Raw genomic sequence first — 16,370 nt, forward strand, 5'->3', positions numbered from 1 at the left:
CTGTCCTGTTGGCCCTTGGATCTCATGGCAATAGTTTGAAGCATAGCTGGGAAATTATCCCTGACTTCTTAGCCTCTAATTGTACAATCAGAACATTATTTGCTCATTGTTGTTTGCTGTGCACATTTGCAACAGCAGCTACAATTTAAATAGACTGTAAGGTGATTGGAAAAATACTGATACCATGAAAGATGCTACTGAAAAATAAGTTCCTCTTATTTAAGGTCTGCGGAAATTTTGAATGTTCCTTCACTAATGTGGCAAATTCCCAACTCGGGAAATCTCTTGAGTGTCAGTATGTCCATACAGAACACTGTCAAAACTGAGCCCATTGACATGTTTTGTGTTCTGAACAGAAAATGTTTACAAAAACCGAAAAAACTGCGGATGCTGTAAATCAGAAACAAAATCAGAAATTGCTGGAAAAGCTCAGCAGGTCTGGCGGCATCTGTAGAGAAAAAAAATCAGGGTTAACGTTTCGGGTTGAGTTACCCTTCCCCAGAATGGAAACCTTGTCGGAGAGAGGAGCAGAACTTCTTCAAGGTAGGCATGCCTAGAAGAGATGTGGCAGCGAGTTAATACTACATAAAAAGTGTCACTGCCATATCTCTTCTCGGCGTGCACACCTTAACGAAGTTCTGCTCCTCTCTCCGACAGGATTTTCCGTTCTGAGGAAGGGTCACCAAACCCAAAACGTTAACTCTCATTTCTCTCCGCAGATAATGCTGGACCTGTTGAGCTTTTCCTGCAACTTCTGTTTTTGTGTCTGAGAAAACTTTAAAAGAATAGTGTGGGTCAACTCACCTGATTATTTTGTCGCATCCCATGATAAACAGCACCAACAACACATTATGGTCTTGGTTACCATTTATTCCCTAGCAACAAGCTCCAATATATCAAAAACCTATTTCAACCTTTCATCTTGTAGATGGACTGGAACTGAAACGGATTGAGGGTTGTTCCATTTTTGCAGTTCTGAGTTAATAGCAAATACTTTTGGTCACTTCCTTTATTTTGTAAGTGTCAAAAATAGAATACTTTAAAAAGGACGGGGAAAGCACAGAGATAGGCACAGAGTAAAGCCTCCTCTACACTAACCCCCATCAAACACTCCGAGGACATGGGCAGCACAGGGTTAGACACAGGAGTAAGGTAACTATCCTGATGAGCTCACCATGGGAGTGGATCTGTTTATAACATATTGTGTGTTATACGGCCAAAATACCAAAGGCAGCAATGACAAAATCCCATTTTGTGTTGCACGTTTAGATTCGACTTGTTTTCTGTTGTATATCTGATCCCCTGCTCTAGGGGTGAAAGACATTAGATGTTATAAAGAATTGTCCTCTTTCTTCTCATATCTGGTATGGTTTTGTTGATTAGATGAAATCCAGAAATGCCAAGAACGATCCAACCAATGTCACAGGGAAGAGGATTTAATCAATAACAAACTAAACATGACAAGAAAAGAATTACGACAATGTCAGCTGGACAGGTGAGTGAGAACAACAGCAACTTGCATTCATATAGTGCCTTTCATTGTAGTAAATCAATGGGCATCACAGGAACATTATTTAATAACATTTTGATTCTGAGCTTATAAAGAGATATGATGACAAAAGCTTAGTTTTAAGGTACTGAAGACTGGAAGGTAGAGAGGTGACAGAGTTTAGAGAGGTGAAGGGGGTTAGAGAGATGAAGAAAGTTAGACAGATGAAGAGAGTTAGACAGGCAATGCTAGAGCTTTGGACTGTTTGGTTATTAAGGTTTAGCAAAAGAAAGTTTAGGAATTTATGCTACCATTTATAAGTTAGAGATAGACTTTTATTCAGCACAAAGTGAGGTGATGAATTACAAAATAATTTCTCCGAGAGGGAGTTGAATATCTGGAATTCTAAATTCCAGAGAGTTGTGGGGGTTAGATCACTGAAAGTATTTTGGAGGAGGTAGACTTTGGGAATATCAGGGAGCTGTGGATTATGAGGAGTTGGTATAAAAAGAGGAGTTGCAGCCTGGGGCACATCACCCTGAACTTGTTGAATGGGAGAGGCGGTGAGGGGCCGATTTCTAACATCTTAATATCGTTAGTATCTGAGGCACTCACAAGATTTCGGTGCGAGTTACTTACCCCATTTATGCCTTAAGTAAAGGCAGACCCTCCACCCTAATCTCCTTGCTCCGTCTCGGAGTATCTCAAAGCTTTCCGCCTCGGATGACAGTTTGCACCGTCTTTATTACAAATGTTTCTGAAAACCCGATAAAAATACATTTCACTTGACCGGTGATGAATGTGCAATTATCGCCTAATTTTACAATTCCAGCACAATCTATCTCCAAAAAAAGCCTCGCTGTGTTTAGATTTCGGTTTAATGAGCCTCAGCATCAGTTGCTTTCCTGAAGTTGTTATCTGTGCAGCTGTGGGAGTACAAAGGAATATTTCTACACTGCACACATGCGGTGTTCATGATTGTTAGTGGCTCTCATTTATCCTGCCAGAAACAAGGACATCAGTGCTTCCTTATTCTTTATCACATTCCAATTAAACTTCCTCATTCTCATGGAAACAAAGCCACCTCAACTTGCTGTACTGTTCTTTTCAATCGGTTTAATTTGTATTAAATTAGTAGTATTAGTCAGAGTCTCTCTTTTTAGGATTTCTTTTCTCATCCACCTCCTTTCTGAACAGCATTGAAATCTCAGTCATTTTCAGGAAAACAACACACACGCAGGTGTTTAGATATTCTTGCGATTGTGTTGTATCAATTCTCTAAAAGAATCATTTCCTAGTTAAGCAATTATCCTAATCACCGAAACAAACCCCAACAAAACCCTGGCAGCTGCCAACTAAGATACCGATAATGCAGCCTGGACAGTCCGAGGAGACTTAGTGCTACAGGACTGAATGATGCAGAAATCGCTGGGGCTGGAGGGTAACTGCAGATTACAGAGTCATGAGGGAAGTATTTGAAAACTCGAATAAGCATTACAAAAACAAAACAGTGCAGGAGCCAAGATAGGTCAGTGAGCAGAGGGGGCACTAGGTGAACTAGACTCAAGTGAGTCAGAATTCAGACATCAGCATGTTGAATGTGGATGGGAAGTGAATGGTTGGCCAGCAAGACACTGGAAGAGGTGAATGATCCAAGCCTTTATCAAAAAGAGGGAAACACTGCTGCCTCACGGAGCCAGGGACCTGGGCTCAAATGCAACCTCAGGCGACTGTCTGTGTGGAGTTTGCATGTTCTTCCTGTGTCTGTGCGCGTTTCCTCTGGGTACTCTGGTTTCCTCCCACAGCTCAAAGATGTCCAGATTAGGTGCATTGGCCATGCTAAATTATCTTCTAGTGTTCAGGGATGCACAGGTTGGGTGGATTAAGTATGGAAAGTATGGAATAGGGTGGGATGGTCTTCAGGGTGTTGGTGCAGATTTGATGGGACAAATGGTTTCTATCTGCACTGTAGGGATGCTATGAAAAAGGTCATTTTGATCTAACTCCCTTACAGAGTGAGTTATGAGAGTGTAGAATGGACCACCCAGAAGATAGAACTGGCTGGAGAAACTCAGCAGGTCTGGCGGCATCTGTGGAGAGAGAAATAGCATTAACATTTTTAGTCCAATGGCCCTTCTTCAGGAGTCCAGTCACTGGACTCGAAACATTGTTTCTCTCCCCACTGATGCTGCTAAACCTGCTGAGTTTCTCCGGCCAATTCTACATTTTTGTTTCAGATTTCCAGCATCTGCAGTTCTTTGTTTCCATTTACCAGTCAGAAGATAGTTGGATCTGAATATAATGGCAAGTTTGAGAGAAAGATAAAGTGGAAACACATTTCCTGAAAGGTCATTGGAGGGTCAGTGCTGAGGGAGTGCCGCACCGTCAGAGGGTCAGTGGATTCTGTGTGAACTTTCAAATGGGAAGTGGAGAAATATTTGAAGTGAAACAATTTGCAAAACTAAACACAAAACGAAATATGAAAATGGGATTAATTGGAGAGCCCTGCCAAAGAGCCAGTACAGACACAATGCGTTGAATAGGGAGGTGATTGAGGAGGTGTTGCCCTGGTGGTATTATCACTGGACTGTTAATGAAAGACCTGAATAATGTTCTGGGTCCCTGGTTCAAATCCATTCAAAGATGGTGGGATTTGAATTCAATAAAGGAAAAAAGAAGTCTCATGATGACCACGAATCCATTGCTGATTGTTGGGAAAAACCCATCTGGTTCACTAATGTCCTTTAGGGAAGGAAATCTGCCATCCTTACCTGGTCTGGCCTAAATGTGACTCCATACCTATAGCAATATGGCTGTCTCTTAACTGCCCTCTGGGTAATTGGGGATGGGCAATAAATGCTCGTCTAGCCAGTGACACCCTCATCATGTGAATGAATTTAAAAAAGCCTCTTTCTGTGCTGTAAAATTTAATCGTAGACACTAATTAGGGAGGAATATGCCCTCATTTATATAACCCTGTTCTTTACTGGATATCACTAGCCAATTCCTGTCAATCATGTTCCTTTCGTTGAGTTAATTACACAATCCCAGCCTCTTCTGGTGACAATTGCACTAAAGGGAAATAGTTTTCCCCAAACGTATTCAAGATTCTTTTTATTATGCACTCTGTCTTCGCCTGACAATGACTTCTGTTTATAGAGTGCTAAACCTTTCTAAAATATTATCCCTCTTACAGAAATGCATGCCGAAACTTGCATGGCCAAGCAAACACAGTGCACAGAATCCACACTGGATTGATTGCTCTCTCTATCATGTTTCTCAAATTACTGTACTGAGGTGAGTGCTCCCATCAGTTGCTTGTTCAGAGAATTAACTGTGAAAATTTTGAATGCCCATCAGACTTCACTTGAGATGTTAGGGATCACGCTGTAAGAAAGACAGTCCCTTTTCTCTGACTCTGGGAACCTGAAATTTTGAAGCTCCTGCTAATCTCCAAACTTCCCTTACTGTGCAGCAATTAAACTGACTGACCTCAAGATTTGAGCAATTAGACTCTGAATGAACTGATGATTTACTTCAAATAGACTCTGAATGGCATTGCGATTTGTTGCAATTATTCTGATAGCTCTCTTAATCCTTAATAGATATTCAGTATATACTATAGGCCTTGAGCTGGAGACAGTAGAGCTAATTGGCTATTTCAAAGACACTAATTGATATAATAGACACAGATATGATGGGCTGATTGGCCTCCTTCAATAAGATTCTATGATTTAAAAGCTCTTTTTTTTAGGATCTGTAAATGGATGGGATTCGCCTTTTCTACAAGAAAAAAAAGAAAAAAAAAATTATGTTTTCTTTACACTGTCCTTCCCGAGGTCAATATCAGTCTAACATGAGGTCAAGCAAATTTCAGAACATGTATCATTGATACCTTCATCTTAAAAGACATATGAGCTAGTGACCCAGTGTGTCTCTAAAAACAAATGTCTTATGCCACACCCAGTATCTCACTCCAAACACAGTGTCTCACATGTTGCTAGAGCCGACCTTATCATAAAGGAGAGGTAGCTGGTCGAGGAATTAATTTGCAGAGATTAATTAGTTTAACAATCTTACACAGGTGATTCTGCAGGAACTGACCACCAAATTCCAATTGATGGACCCAGGAAGCCCAGAGGTGATACTGTGGGTGACAATGCTGTGATTCAAAAGAAACGTGAAATTTGCTTGTGATCACACTAGTCTCCCCCACCGAGCATGAATGATGCCAAGGCAAATCTCCTGGAGAAAGAGACAAATCTGGTGTTTCTCAGGCAGTCTCTCACATCCCAGTGCCTGCAGCAGGTCACAGAAACACTATCCTCAACTAACTGCCCATTCTTTTGGAGACTGACATTTCTCAGCCAATTCCTCCATTCTAACTCAATTCACCAAGGCACTGCACCCCTCCTCCCCAGCCAGGAAAGCACATTTTTACAAAACATCCTCCCCGAAGCTTGTCATCTCCCTTTTCCCCCTTACTAACTTAACAACTCTTCATCAAAGTTCTGTTTCTTTAACATTCCCAGTGACAGTGTACAAGGACGAACTTTAAGTTAAAATCGATTACGCAAAGCGCTATTACCAACGGTCATTGAAAGGGTGAATTTAGCCTGTCCCATTCCGGTGATGTTAAAACACCGGCTTTGAATTTTTGTGCTTTAATCCCTGTTTCTGGCTCCTGGGACTAGTTTCCTGGCACATGTTCCATTTGTGCCAACCTGTTTTCACTTTAACAATGCAGGAAGTCAAACTTGCACAGGCTAATCCCCTCCCACCTCCAATCCCAACCCTTTCCAATCACACGGAATTTCGAATTGAAGGCTGGTTGTGAGGTGGGACAGATTGCAACAGGTCAGGACCTGGCAGGTCTCGGAAACTGGCTACCCATTGCTGGATCACCAAGAATGCTCTGGAATCTCCAGGAATGAGATTAATCTTGGGGACAGTACAGCAGGTTAAACACGAAAACAAATCATACAGCATTAAAAAAAAAGTGTGCTTTTATTTTTCTTCAGCTTCTAGTTTGTTAGTTATAAAGTAAAGAGAAATGATGTTTTTTTTAAAAAAAAATCAACTGCTTTATCACTTGAAGGTCACAAAGTCAACGTATGGTTGAAAGCATCCAACTGAAGCCTGAACTCCACAGGAATCTAGCACTGGCGTGTGGAAAAATGAGTTCAGCACTTCTGTCATCGGAGATTTCGCTATGAAAAGAAAATGAATTGCTTGTGACCCTTATTATTAAGGGAAAACTAGAATCATGTAATCAGAATAAGTTAGAAAATGTAAAGAAATAATTTGTATGTTTTATATCTTGCAATAAAACAACTTTCCGGCTCTTGCTGCCCTGTATTTTCCTCACATTACTGTCATCTAACATTGACGAGGGGACTTTGTCTTGGACCTGTTCATTCTCTGGACGCAGGACAGCTTCGGAATGGGATGCTTACAAATTCAGACCCTTTTCCAGACTCTTGATCACATAACCCAAACTGAGACTCACTATGCCACCTTTAGGGAGCGCCGCACTGTCGGAGGGGTCAGCGCTGAGGGAGCGCCGCACTGTCGGAGGGTCAGCGCTGAGGGAGCGCCGCACTGTCGGAGGGTCAGTGCTGAGGGAGTGCAGTGACTTCACTGTTTGTGATGAAATCTGGAGCCATGTGGTTCTGACCAAACCCACAGCGAACACAGTGTGGTAGTTAAGGAACAAAACTTGCATTTATATATGGAAGACCAGCGAGTCTGACTTCAGTCGTGGATACTGTTGTTGGAGGTGATTCTAAAAAATAAGATTTATGGACCCTTAGAGAGGTAAATGTTGATTAGGGATAGGCAGCATGGTTTTGTGTGAGGAAAATCATGTCTCACAAAGTTGATTGAGTTTTTTGAGGAAGTTACTATAAAGATTGATGATGACAGGGCAGTAGGCATTGTTTATCTCAATCTTAGTAAAGCCTTTGACAATGTTCCACATGGTAGTCTAATTAGTAAAGTTATGTCACATGGGATTCAGGGTGATCTTGCCAATTGGATACTTAATGGCAAGAGACAGAGTGTTGGTGGAGAAGGTTATCCAAGATTACAAAGGGATCTTGATCAAATGTGTCAATGGGCTAAGGAATGGCAGTTGGAGTTCAATTTCGATAAATACAAAGTATTGCATTTTGGTAAAACAAACAGGAGTAGGACTTATACAATTAATGGTGGGGCCTTTGGTAGTGTTGTAGACCTAGGTAGGGGTTCAGGTACATAATTCATTGAAGTTTGCATCACATATAGGCAGGCTGGTTAAAAAAACATAGCTAATATCATCTTTTGGAGGGAGGCAATGGCCTAGTGATATTATTGCTGGACTGTTAATCCAGAAACTCAGCTAATGTCCTGGGAACCTGGGTTCAAATCCTACTGTGGCAAATGATGGAATTTGAATTCAAAGAAGAATCCAGAATTAAGAGTCTAATGGTGACCATGAATCCACTGTTGATTGTTGGAAAAACCCATCTGGTTCACTAATGTCCTTTAAGGAAGGAAATCTGTCATCCTTACCTAGCCTACATGTGACTGCAGACCCACAGCAACGTGGTTGATTCTTAACTGCCACTTGAGAAATTAGGGATGGGCAATAAATGCTGGCCTAACCAGAGATGTCTTCATTGCTCAGTCCTTTGAGAATAAGAATTGTGATATTATGGTGTGGTTGTACAGGACATTGGTGAGGCCTCTTCTGGAGTACTATGTCCAGTTCCGGTTACCCAGTCATAGGAACAATATTATCAAGCTGGAGAGGGTTCAAAAGAGATCTATCAGGATGTTGCTTGGTATAGAAAGTTTTAGTTATAAACAAAGGCTGGATAGGCAGAGACTTTTTTCACAGGAGCGTAGGATGTTGAGAAGCAACCTGATAGAAGTTAATAAAATAATGACAGGTATAGAGTTAATGGTAGTTGTCTTTTCCCTCCGATGGGGGATTTTAAGACTAGGGGGCACATTTTTAAGGTGAGAGGAGAGAGATTTAAGAAAGATGAGTGGCAAGATTTTTTTATACAGAGGGTGGTTTGTGCGTGAAATGAAGTTCCTGAGGAAGTGGTGGATGTGGGTACAATTACAATGTTTAAAAGACATTTGGATAGATACATGAATAGGAAAGGTTTGGGCAGATATGGGCCAGGAGCAGGCAGGTGGGACGAGTTTGGTTTGGGTATATGTTTGGAGTGGACCAGTTGGACCAGAGGGTCTGTTTCTGTGCTATATGACTTTATGACTCTAGGACTTGGGGGGGGGGCGTATTTTTAATGAGAGAGGAGATTTAAAAAAAAATACACAACAGGCAAATTTTTTACCCAGTGGTTGATATGAGCATACTTACAACGTTTAAAAGACATTGGGATAAGTATAAGTAAAGGTTTGGAGGGATATTTCCAAGTGAAGGCCGGTGGCATTAGTTTAGTTTGGGATTATGGTCAGCGTAGACTGGTTGGACCGAAAGATCGGTTTCTGTGCTGTATGACTATCAGCTGCGCAGGATATTTGAAAAAAACATTTGAGCTAACGAAGCATTTTTGCTGTGTAGTCACTGTTGTCATACAGGAAACTACTGGCTTGACAGTAGTGCTGTAGCTGAGCTCAGTCAGCAACTAGCAGTGCTGAAAGAAATGCTCATTAATTACTGGGTTTGCCAACAGTCCAGATTGCCCTGGAATCTCTAAAACTTGCTCCAAAAATCAGACTCTAGAGAGACAGAGTTACATTTTACTCCACCTCGGAGATTAGTTATAAAAATGTGATATAGGGGGTTACATTTGATTGACAGTCACAAATCACTCAACTGATTGGTTTTAATGTGGTGCCATCCACTCCCTCCACCACAGACGCTCAGTAACACCAGTGTGTACTATCTACAAGATGCACTGCAGAAATTCACCAAAGATTCCTAGACAGCGCCTTCCAACCCATGACCAATTCCATCTAGAAGGACAAGGGCAGAAGATACGGGGGAATACCACCACCTACAAGCTCCCTTCCAAGCCATTCACTATCCAAACTTGGAAATATATTGCTGTTCCTTAACTGGCGCTGGGTCAAACTGCTGGAATTCGCTCCCTAAGGGCATTGTGGATTGCAGCGGTTCAAGAAGGCAGCTTACCACCACCTTCTCAAGGGCAAATAGAGATAGACAAAAATGTTGGCTCCACCAATGACACCCTTGTTGCACATGAGAATTAAAACATTTGAAATCAGAGAAACATTTTCTTCTGTTTAACGTCGGAAGATGGACATGTTAGGAGATCTGCCACAACAGCAGGGGTGAGGCAGTGCTGGAATGAACATATCAAGTGATCTTGAAAGGGGGCAAAGTCAAATGCTGAAACCTCCAGAATCTATCCAGAGTTGGCAGCCTATTTACCAAGAATGAGAAGTTGGCAGGACTTGCAACCATTGGTGTATAGTTTATCCAGAATTTGGTATGTGCACCTTGTTTTTAAAGGTGAACTCTCTTAAGAACTTCATGTTCTTGTTGTATACAACATTGTGACTCTTCCTGGTGGTCTGTAGTGGGTTTGCAAGCAACACACAAAAGTCAGCTGGTTTATTGTAATGTCTGCTGACACACTTGTAATGCTTTAAATAAACTAATACACCAAGTTAATAAATTCCTGATGAACAATTGATTATTAGTTCATTCTCATTAACAAGACACAGTCAGACAGCTGCATTGATGATTGTGGGGATCTCAGAACTTGGCAAATGCCAGGGACTACTTTCCCATTTTTTGCTGAAAGCAAGTTCTAAAGATATCTTTTTTAAAAAAGCAAGGCCTGTAGTTTTTCCACCTCCCCTAAAATTCATAATGTTCAAACAACATGACGAACACGAAAAGCAGCTGCAACCCCTCTGCCCAGTGTTACAGTACTATCAGATCATGGGTCACGTTCATTGCTTTATTTAAGTGGAATATCTGACTGGCAGCTCTTTGCTCCTTTCAAACCTAATGTTTTTTCCTGTTTTCAGCCTGGACTCCTGCCCTGTTCCATTTGCTACAATGTACAATAGTAAAAAGGTCAATCTAGTTACATGGACTTAATTTACATTAAAAGCAATTTGAGTGACTTGCTGTCAGGATCACTAGTGTGTTCTCTCATGCTGGATAATTATTTACCTATCACTTGTGTTTTCTGATCTACATTGGAATGTCGGACATAGCAGTAGCATTGGCTATGCAATAAAATTATTTCTGATCTGGTTATTTTCTCAATTCCACTTTCCAATCTGTGTCCTATAGCCCTAGACACTCTTGTCTATCAAAAATCTAACAATGCCTTGAACCAATTTAATAACCAAGCTTCCATTTCTTTCCAGCGAAGGGAATTGCACAACCAACCTTCCAAGAGAAACCTTTCCTTTCATCTCCATCTCAAAGGGGACATTGCTGAGATCCGACCTCTCTCAGAGTGGAAACACCCTCACTTGGCTGACCCTGTTCTGACCCCTCATGATAGTACACATTTCAGCAAGATCACCTCTCATTCTTCTAACTTCTGATGTGTAAAAGTCCAACCTGGTCAATATTTGTAAAGTAAGTCCTTCATCCCAGAAGTTAGAGAATCTTCTTTAAACTATCTTTAATGATTATATCCTTTGTTAAATAAATTGCACACAGTTCACCATGTGATCTCACCAACATCCTGTACAGCTGTCTAAAAACTCCCTACTTTTATATTCCATTCCCCTTGCAATAAGCACCAATATTACACGTGCCTTCCAAAATCACTTGCTGAACTTGCAAAACTAACTTTGTATTATTTATGTACCAGGACCTTGGTGTTCTGCTTCACTCACTATTTCAATAATGATTTTCTATTTACCAAACTGGACAAATGTACATTTTCCCACATTATACCCCATGTACCATTTTTTTTGCCCACTCACAACCTATCTGTAGCCCCCTAGATTCTTCTGCTCCTCTAGACAATGTACTTTCTTACCTTTTTTGGTGTCATCAGCAAATTATGCATCCAGATATTTGGTCCTCTCAGCCAAGTCATTGATACAGATTGTAAATACTTTGGAGACAGCATTGGTCATGATGGCACTCTGCTGGTCACAGCTTGCACACCTGAAAACCAACTATTTAATCAATACATGGCTTCCTATTAATGATCAATCCTTTTCCAATGTCCAATGCGTTACACCCTAGACCGTGAGCTCTTATTTGGAGTATTAAACTTTGATGTGATATTCTATCGAATACATTTTAGGAATCCAAGTACACCACATCCATAGGTTCCCTTTACCCACCACGATTGTCATTTGTACATCGGTTCCTGTTTTCCCAACAGCTTCGCTTTAAAAACATCCATCTTTGTTTTCAAATCGGTCCATGGCTTCTCCTCCCTCTCTCTAAACTCTGCCACCCTCATGATGCTGAGATCTCCGTTCAAGCCATGGACACACTCCCACTTTCCATTTTCCCACTATTTGCAAACACATCTTCATCTATTTGTTCTTAACCTCATCCCTCTGTCTCTCATCCTTCCTGTCACTCAAAAGTTATTTGGTGAAACAGAAATTGCAGAAGAGAGAAAACATTTTGTTAGAGCTTTTCATCTTGCACTCATCAATTCACAAAAGCAGCAAAAATGTGGGAAAAGCAGCATTGATATTGTGAGAGAAGTTAGCATGGATTGATTGGGAAGTGAATCCTGATTAATGGCTCACACAGGTCCACTAGAACTTGTATCTACCAATACACAGGGCTCCTTTCTTGGCAAAGATCATATATACACACTGCAGATGTTCCAAATCAACAAAATAGCTATGAGTCATGCACAGGTCTATTTCTCAGGAAAATGCTTTTACCAATCATTTTCAAAGAAGGCTGGTTGACATTGAAACTTAGCCAGAGAGATAACTATCAATCATCATTAACTGCTGAATTCTCCATGGCAACACTTTCACCAGAGACTCCTTTTCCTCAGAGGTCAGTTAGCTGGGTTGCAATGCAGAGTGACACCGACAGCACGGGTTAAATTCTGAAGTTATCTTCAAGGCCTCTCCCCTCACCTAAGACATGGTGGCCCTCACGTTAAAGTCAGCACCAGTCATCTCTCTTCCATGAATGAGCAGGACTGTTGTCCTCCGAGATTGTGATAACTTTACTTTTACTTGTTAACCAATCAGCGTTCTGTTCTTGTACGGCTTTAAATGTTGGTTTCATCTTACATGGGTAGTGAGACAAAAAAGCTTCAACAAGATGTATCCTTTTCAGCAATATTTAAGGCACTCAAATGTACCTCTTTGTCCAAGCTTTCAGGCACCTGTCCTAACCTTCCCTTCAGTGATTTGGTGTAAAATGTTTTGTTACTATGAAGCACATTTTTTTTTAAAATGGAAAAATATTTCCAATTCGTTGATTGACAATATCGCTTCTGTAATAAGATCACCTGATCGCAGGATGAGAGATCAATCCTAGAGACTATTCGTATATTTTTTGAAATTAAGAATGAGGGACGATCTCATTGGGGCGTACAAAATTCTGACATTATGGATGAGTTAGGATGTTCAGTTAGCTAAATGGCTGGTTTGTGATGCAACGATGCCAACAGCATCAGTTCAATTCCTGCACCAGGTTACCCGGAAGGACTCTCCTTCTCAACATCTCCCCTTGCCTGAGGTGTGGTAACGCTTAGGTTCAACCACCAACAGTCGTCTGTCTGTCTCTCTCTCTTTGACAACAACTCGGTGGTCTCCTAGAACCAAGGCCAGCTGCCTCGGAACAAAGGCAGACTGTTCAAATTTCTTCAGAGGGTGATGAAACTTTGGAATTCTCTACCACAGGAGCTATGGAAGCTCAATGATCAAACTTGCTCAAGACAAATAGATTTTTGTTGACCAATAACAAAGGAAAAGTGGGGTTAGAGTGGATAATCAGGCATGATCTAACTGTGCTAGACTCAAAGGGCTGAATGGTCTATTCCTGGCCCAATGTGGATGTGCTGAATATCAGAAATAAAATGCCAGACATTCCAGAATGCCTAGAGTCAATCCTTCTGGTCAAGAAGATTCCTAGCACCACCTAGTGCCTGGCTGCTGAACAGCTTCGTGCCACCCCGGCACCACTGCATTAGATCTCTTCAAAATTAGTGCAACATATTCTCCATTGACCGCAGTGTGTACCATCTACAAGATGGTACTGCAGCAACTCACCGACATCTTTCAAAATCTAACCTCTACCACCATGAAGGCTGGTTGCTCGGAAGATCCTGATGAGACAGTCTGAGTTACTGCAGTGCATTTTATAGATTGTCCCTTGTACAAGGGACAATGTCAAACTAAAAGAATGGGTTTACAAAAAAGGATATTCTGCTGCATGGGAAAATAATAAAGACCAGTAAAGGGCCATAAAGCAGCTTATAACAGTTATTAAAACAGAAAATGTAAGGAAACTTGCCAGGGACATCAAGAGAAGATTTTATAGTTATATATAAAGGGAAAGCAGGTAGTCAGGAGCAATGTTGGCCCACTAAAGTGAGGATATTATCAATGACTATGGGGAAATGGAAGACATGTTAAATAATTACTTCTCTACTGTAAATAGCAAGGCAGTTAGCCTGCCAGAGGTCCTGAGGAAATTAATAGTGGATCAGAAAATAGGGACTGAATAAAATTGACTTAAGTAAACCATCAGTAATGAGGAAGTTAAAAGAATGAGACCTGAAGGTTTCTATCCAAGGCGGTTAAAGGAAGTAGGGGAGCACATTGTAAACACCCTAAATATAATCATTCAGTTTGCTAGATACAGGAGTCATCCTCTGTAGTGGAAAATTGCACATCACTCCACATTTTAAGAGTGAAAGAGGAAAACGAGGGAATTACAGGTCAGTTAGCCTAATATCTATGGTGGGGAAATTGTTGGAGTCTATAATCAAGGATGGTGTAACTGAACACCTTGAAATTTTCAGTTAATCAAGGAGAGACTGCATGGCCTCATGACAGGTAGGTCATGTCTGAAAAATCTCATTGAATTTTTTGAAGAGGAGACTAAGGTAGTCGATAGGGGAATGTTTATGGATGTTGTTTGTATGGGCTTCCAGAGAATGTTTGATAAAGTCCCACATAAGAGACTGTTAACTAGGTAGAAGCCCATGGAATTGAGGGCAAATTACTGACATGGCTGGGAAATTGGTTGAATAGCATGCAACAGAAAATAGGAATAAGGGTACGCACTCTAATGTTGACCAGTGGTATCTGACAAGGATCTGTGTTAGTGCCTCAATTATTCACATTATTTGTTAATGACTTGGATAACAGCATAGAAAGTCATGTATCCAAATGTGCCGATGACACAAAGTTAGGCAGCATTGTAGACAGTGTAGGTTATAGACTATCAACAACCCTTAGCAATTTTATGCTTAGAAAATAAGCAAACCTGTGGCAGACAGAGGTCAGTGTCAGCAAGTGTGAAGTTATCTATTTTGGACCAAAAAAAAAGACAGATCAGGTACTTTGCAGATGGTACGAAATTCAGTACAGAGGGTGTCCAAAGAGACTTGGGGAGTTCAGGTGCATAGATCTTTAAAACGTCGTGAACAGATGCAGAAAATAATCAAGCAAGCAACTGGAATACTGGTCTTTATATCTAGAGGACTGGAGCATAAGGATGCAGAAATTGTGCTGCAGTTATACAAAATTCTAGTTAGACCCCACTTGGAGCACTGTCAGCAGATCTGCGCACCACACCTTAGGAAGGATATATTGCCTTTGGAGGGAGTAGAACACAGGTTTATGAGAATGATAGCTGAACCTCAGGGTTTAAGTTACGAGGCTTGTTTTCTCCAAAATTTAGAAGGTTAGGGGGTAATCTGATCAAAGCTTTCAAGATATTAACAAGAAAAGACAGAAGATAAAATCTACAGGGTAGATAAACAATTTCCGCTGGTTGGGGACTCTAGAACTAAGGGGCATAGTCTGAGAATTAGGGCCAGTCTGTTCAGGAGAGGAGAGATGTTAGGAAGCACTTCTACACAGAGTGGTAGAGGTTTGGAACTGTCTTCCAAAGGCAGAGAATGATAGATCAATTGTTAATTTTAAAATCTGAAATTGATAATTTTTTTGTTGATCAAAGCTATTAAGGCAATATGAGTCAAAGGCAGGTGGAATCAGAATCCCTCGAGTGTGGAAACAGACCATTCGGCCCAACAAGTCCACATCAACACTCTGAACAGCGTCCCACCCAGATTCCACCCCCTCTGCTATCCCTGTAACCCTGTATTTCCTGTGGCTAATTCACCTAACCGGCACATCCCTGGTCACTATGGGCAATTTAGCATGGCCAATCCCTGCACATCTTTGGACTGTGGGAGGAAACCCACACAAACACAGAGAAATGTGCAAATTCCACACAGACAGTCGCTGGAGGTTGGAATTGAACCCTGGTCCCTGGCACTGTGAGGTAAGAGTGCTAACCACTGAGCCACTGTGGAGTTAGGCCACAGATCAGACACTACCTTGCTGAATGGTCTATTCTTGTACACAATGTTGCCGTAAGTGGCCAGTTCATGTACAAATCTGTAGGTGGGGTACAATGGGACCTTTTACATCCGAGATAGCAGCCAAGTAATTGGATCAAAATCTCTTCCGAAGGACAAAGCTGACAACACAGCACTTCTTCAGCACCAACACTGCCGCGATTTTGTACTAATAGCTCTCTCAACTGAGTCAAAGTAAATACAGAAAGTTAGCTGAGATAGTAGGAACTGCAGATGCTGGAGAATCTGAGACAACAAGGTGCAGAGCTGGATAAACTCAGCAGGCCAAGCAGCATCATAGGAGCAGAAAGGCTGACGTTTCGGGCCTAGACCCTTCTGATGAAGGGTCT

The 16,370-nt window shown here is 41.3% G+C and overlaps 1 protein-coding gene across 2 annotated transcripts in view; it reads right to left on the bottom strand.

Moving 5' to 3' along the window:
* Nucleotides 1-1,350: 1,350 nt before the first annotated feature.
* pgpep1 (pyroglutamyl-peptidase I) overlaps nt 1,351-16,370 on the bottom strand; it is a 58,063-nt gene continuing 43,043 nt past the window's right edge. Inside the window, exon 5 of one of the 2 annotated variants that reach the window (XM_048614117.1) lies at nt 1,351-2,246. In XM_048614117.1, the coding sequence (XP_048470074.1) occupies nt 2,165-2,246 (82 nt within the window). In that variant the 3' untranslated portion in view covers nt 1,351-2,164. Of the gene's footprint in view, nt 2,247-11,478; nt 11,610-16,370 lie in introns of those variants that run through there. The other variant, XM_048614116.1, reaches the window with a different exon arrangement.

Source organism: Rhincodon typus, chromosome 29 (genome assembly GCF_021869965.1).
Source record: "Rhincodon typus isolate 14 chromosome 29, sRhiTyp1.1, whole genome shotgun sequence".
Lineage (NCBI taxonomy): Eukaryota > Metazoa > Chordata > Chondrichthyes > Orectolobiformes > Rhincodontidae > Rhincodon > Rhincodon typus.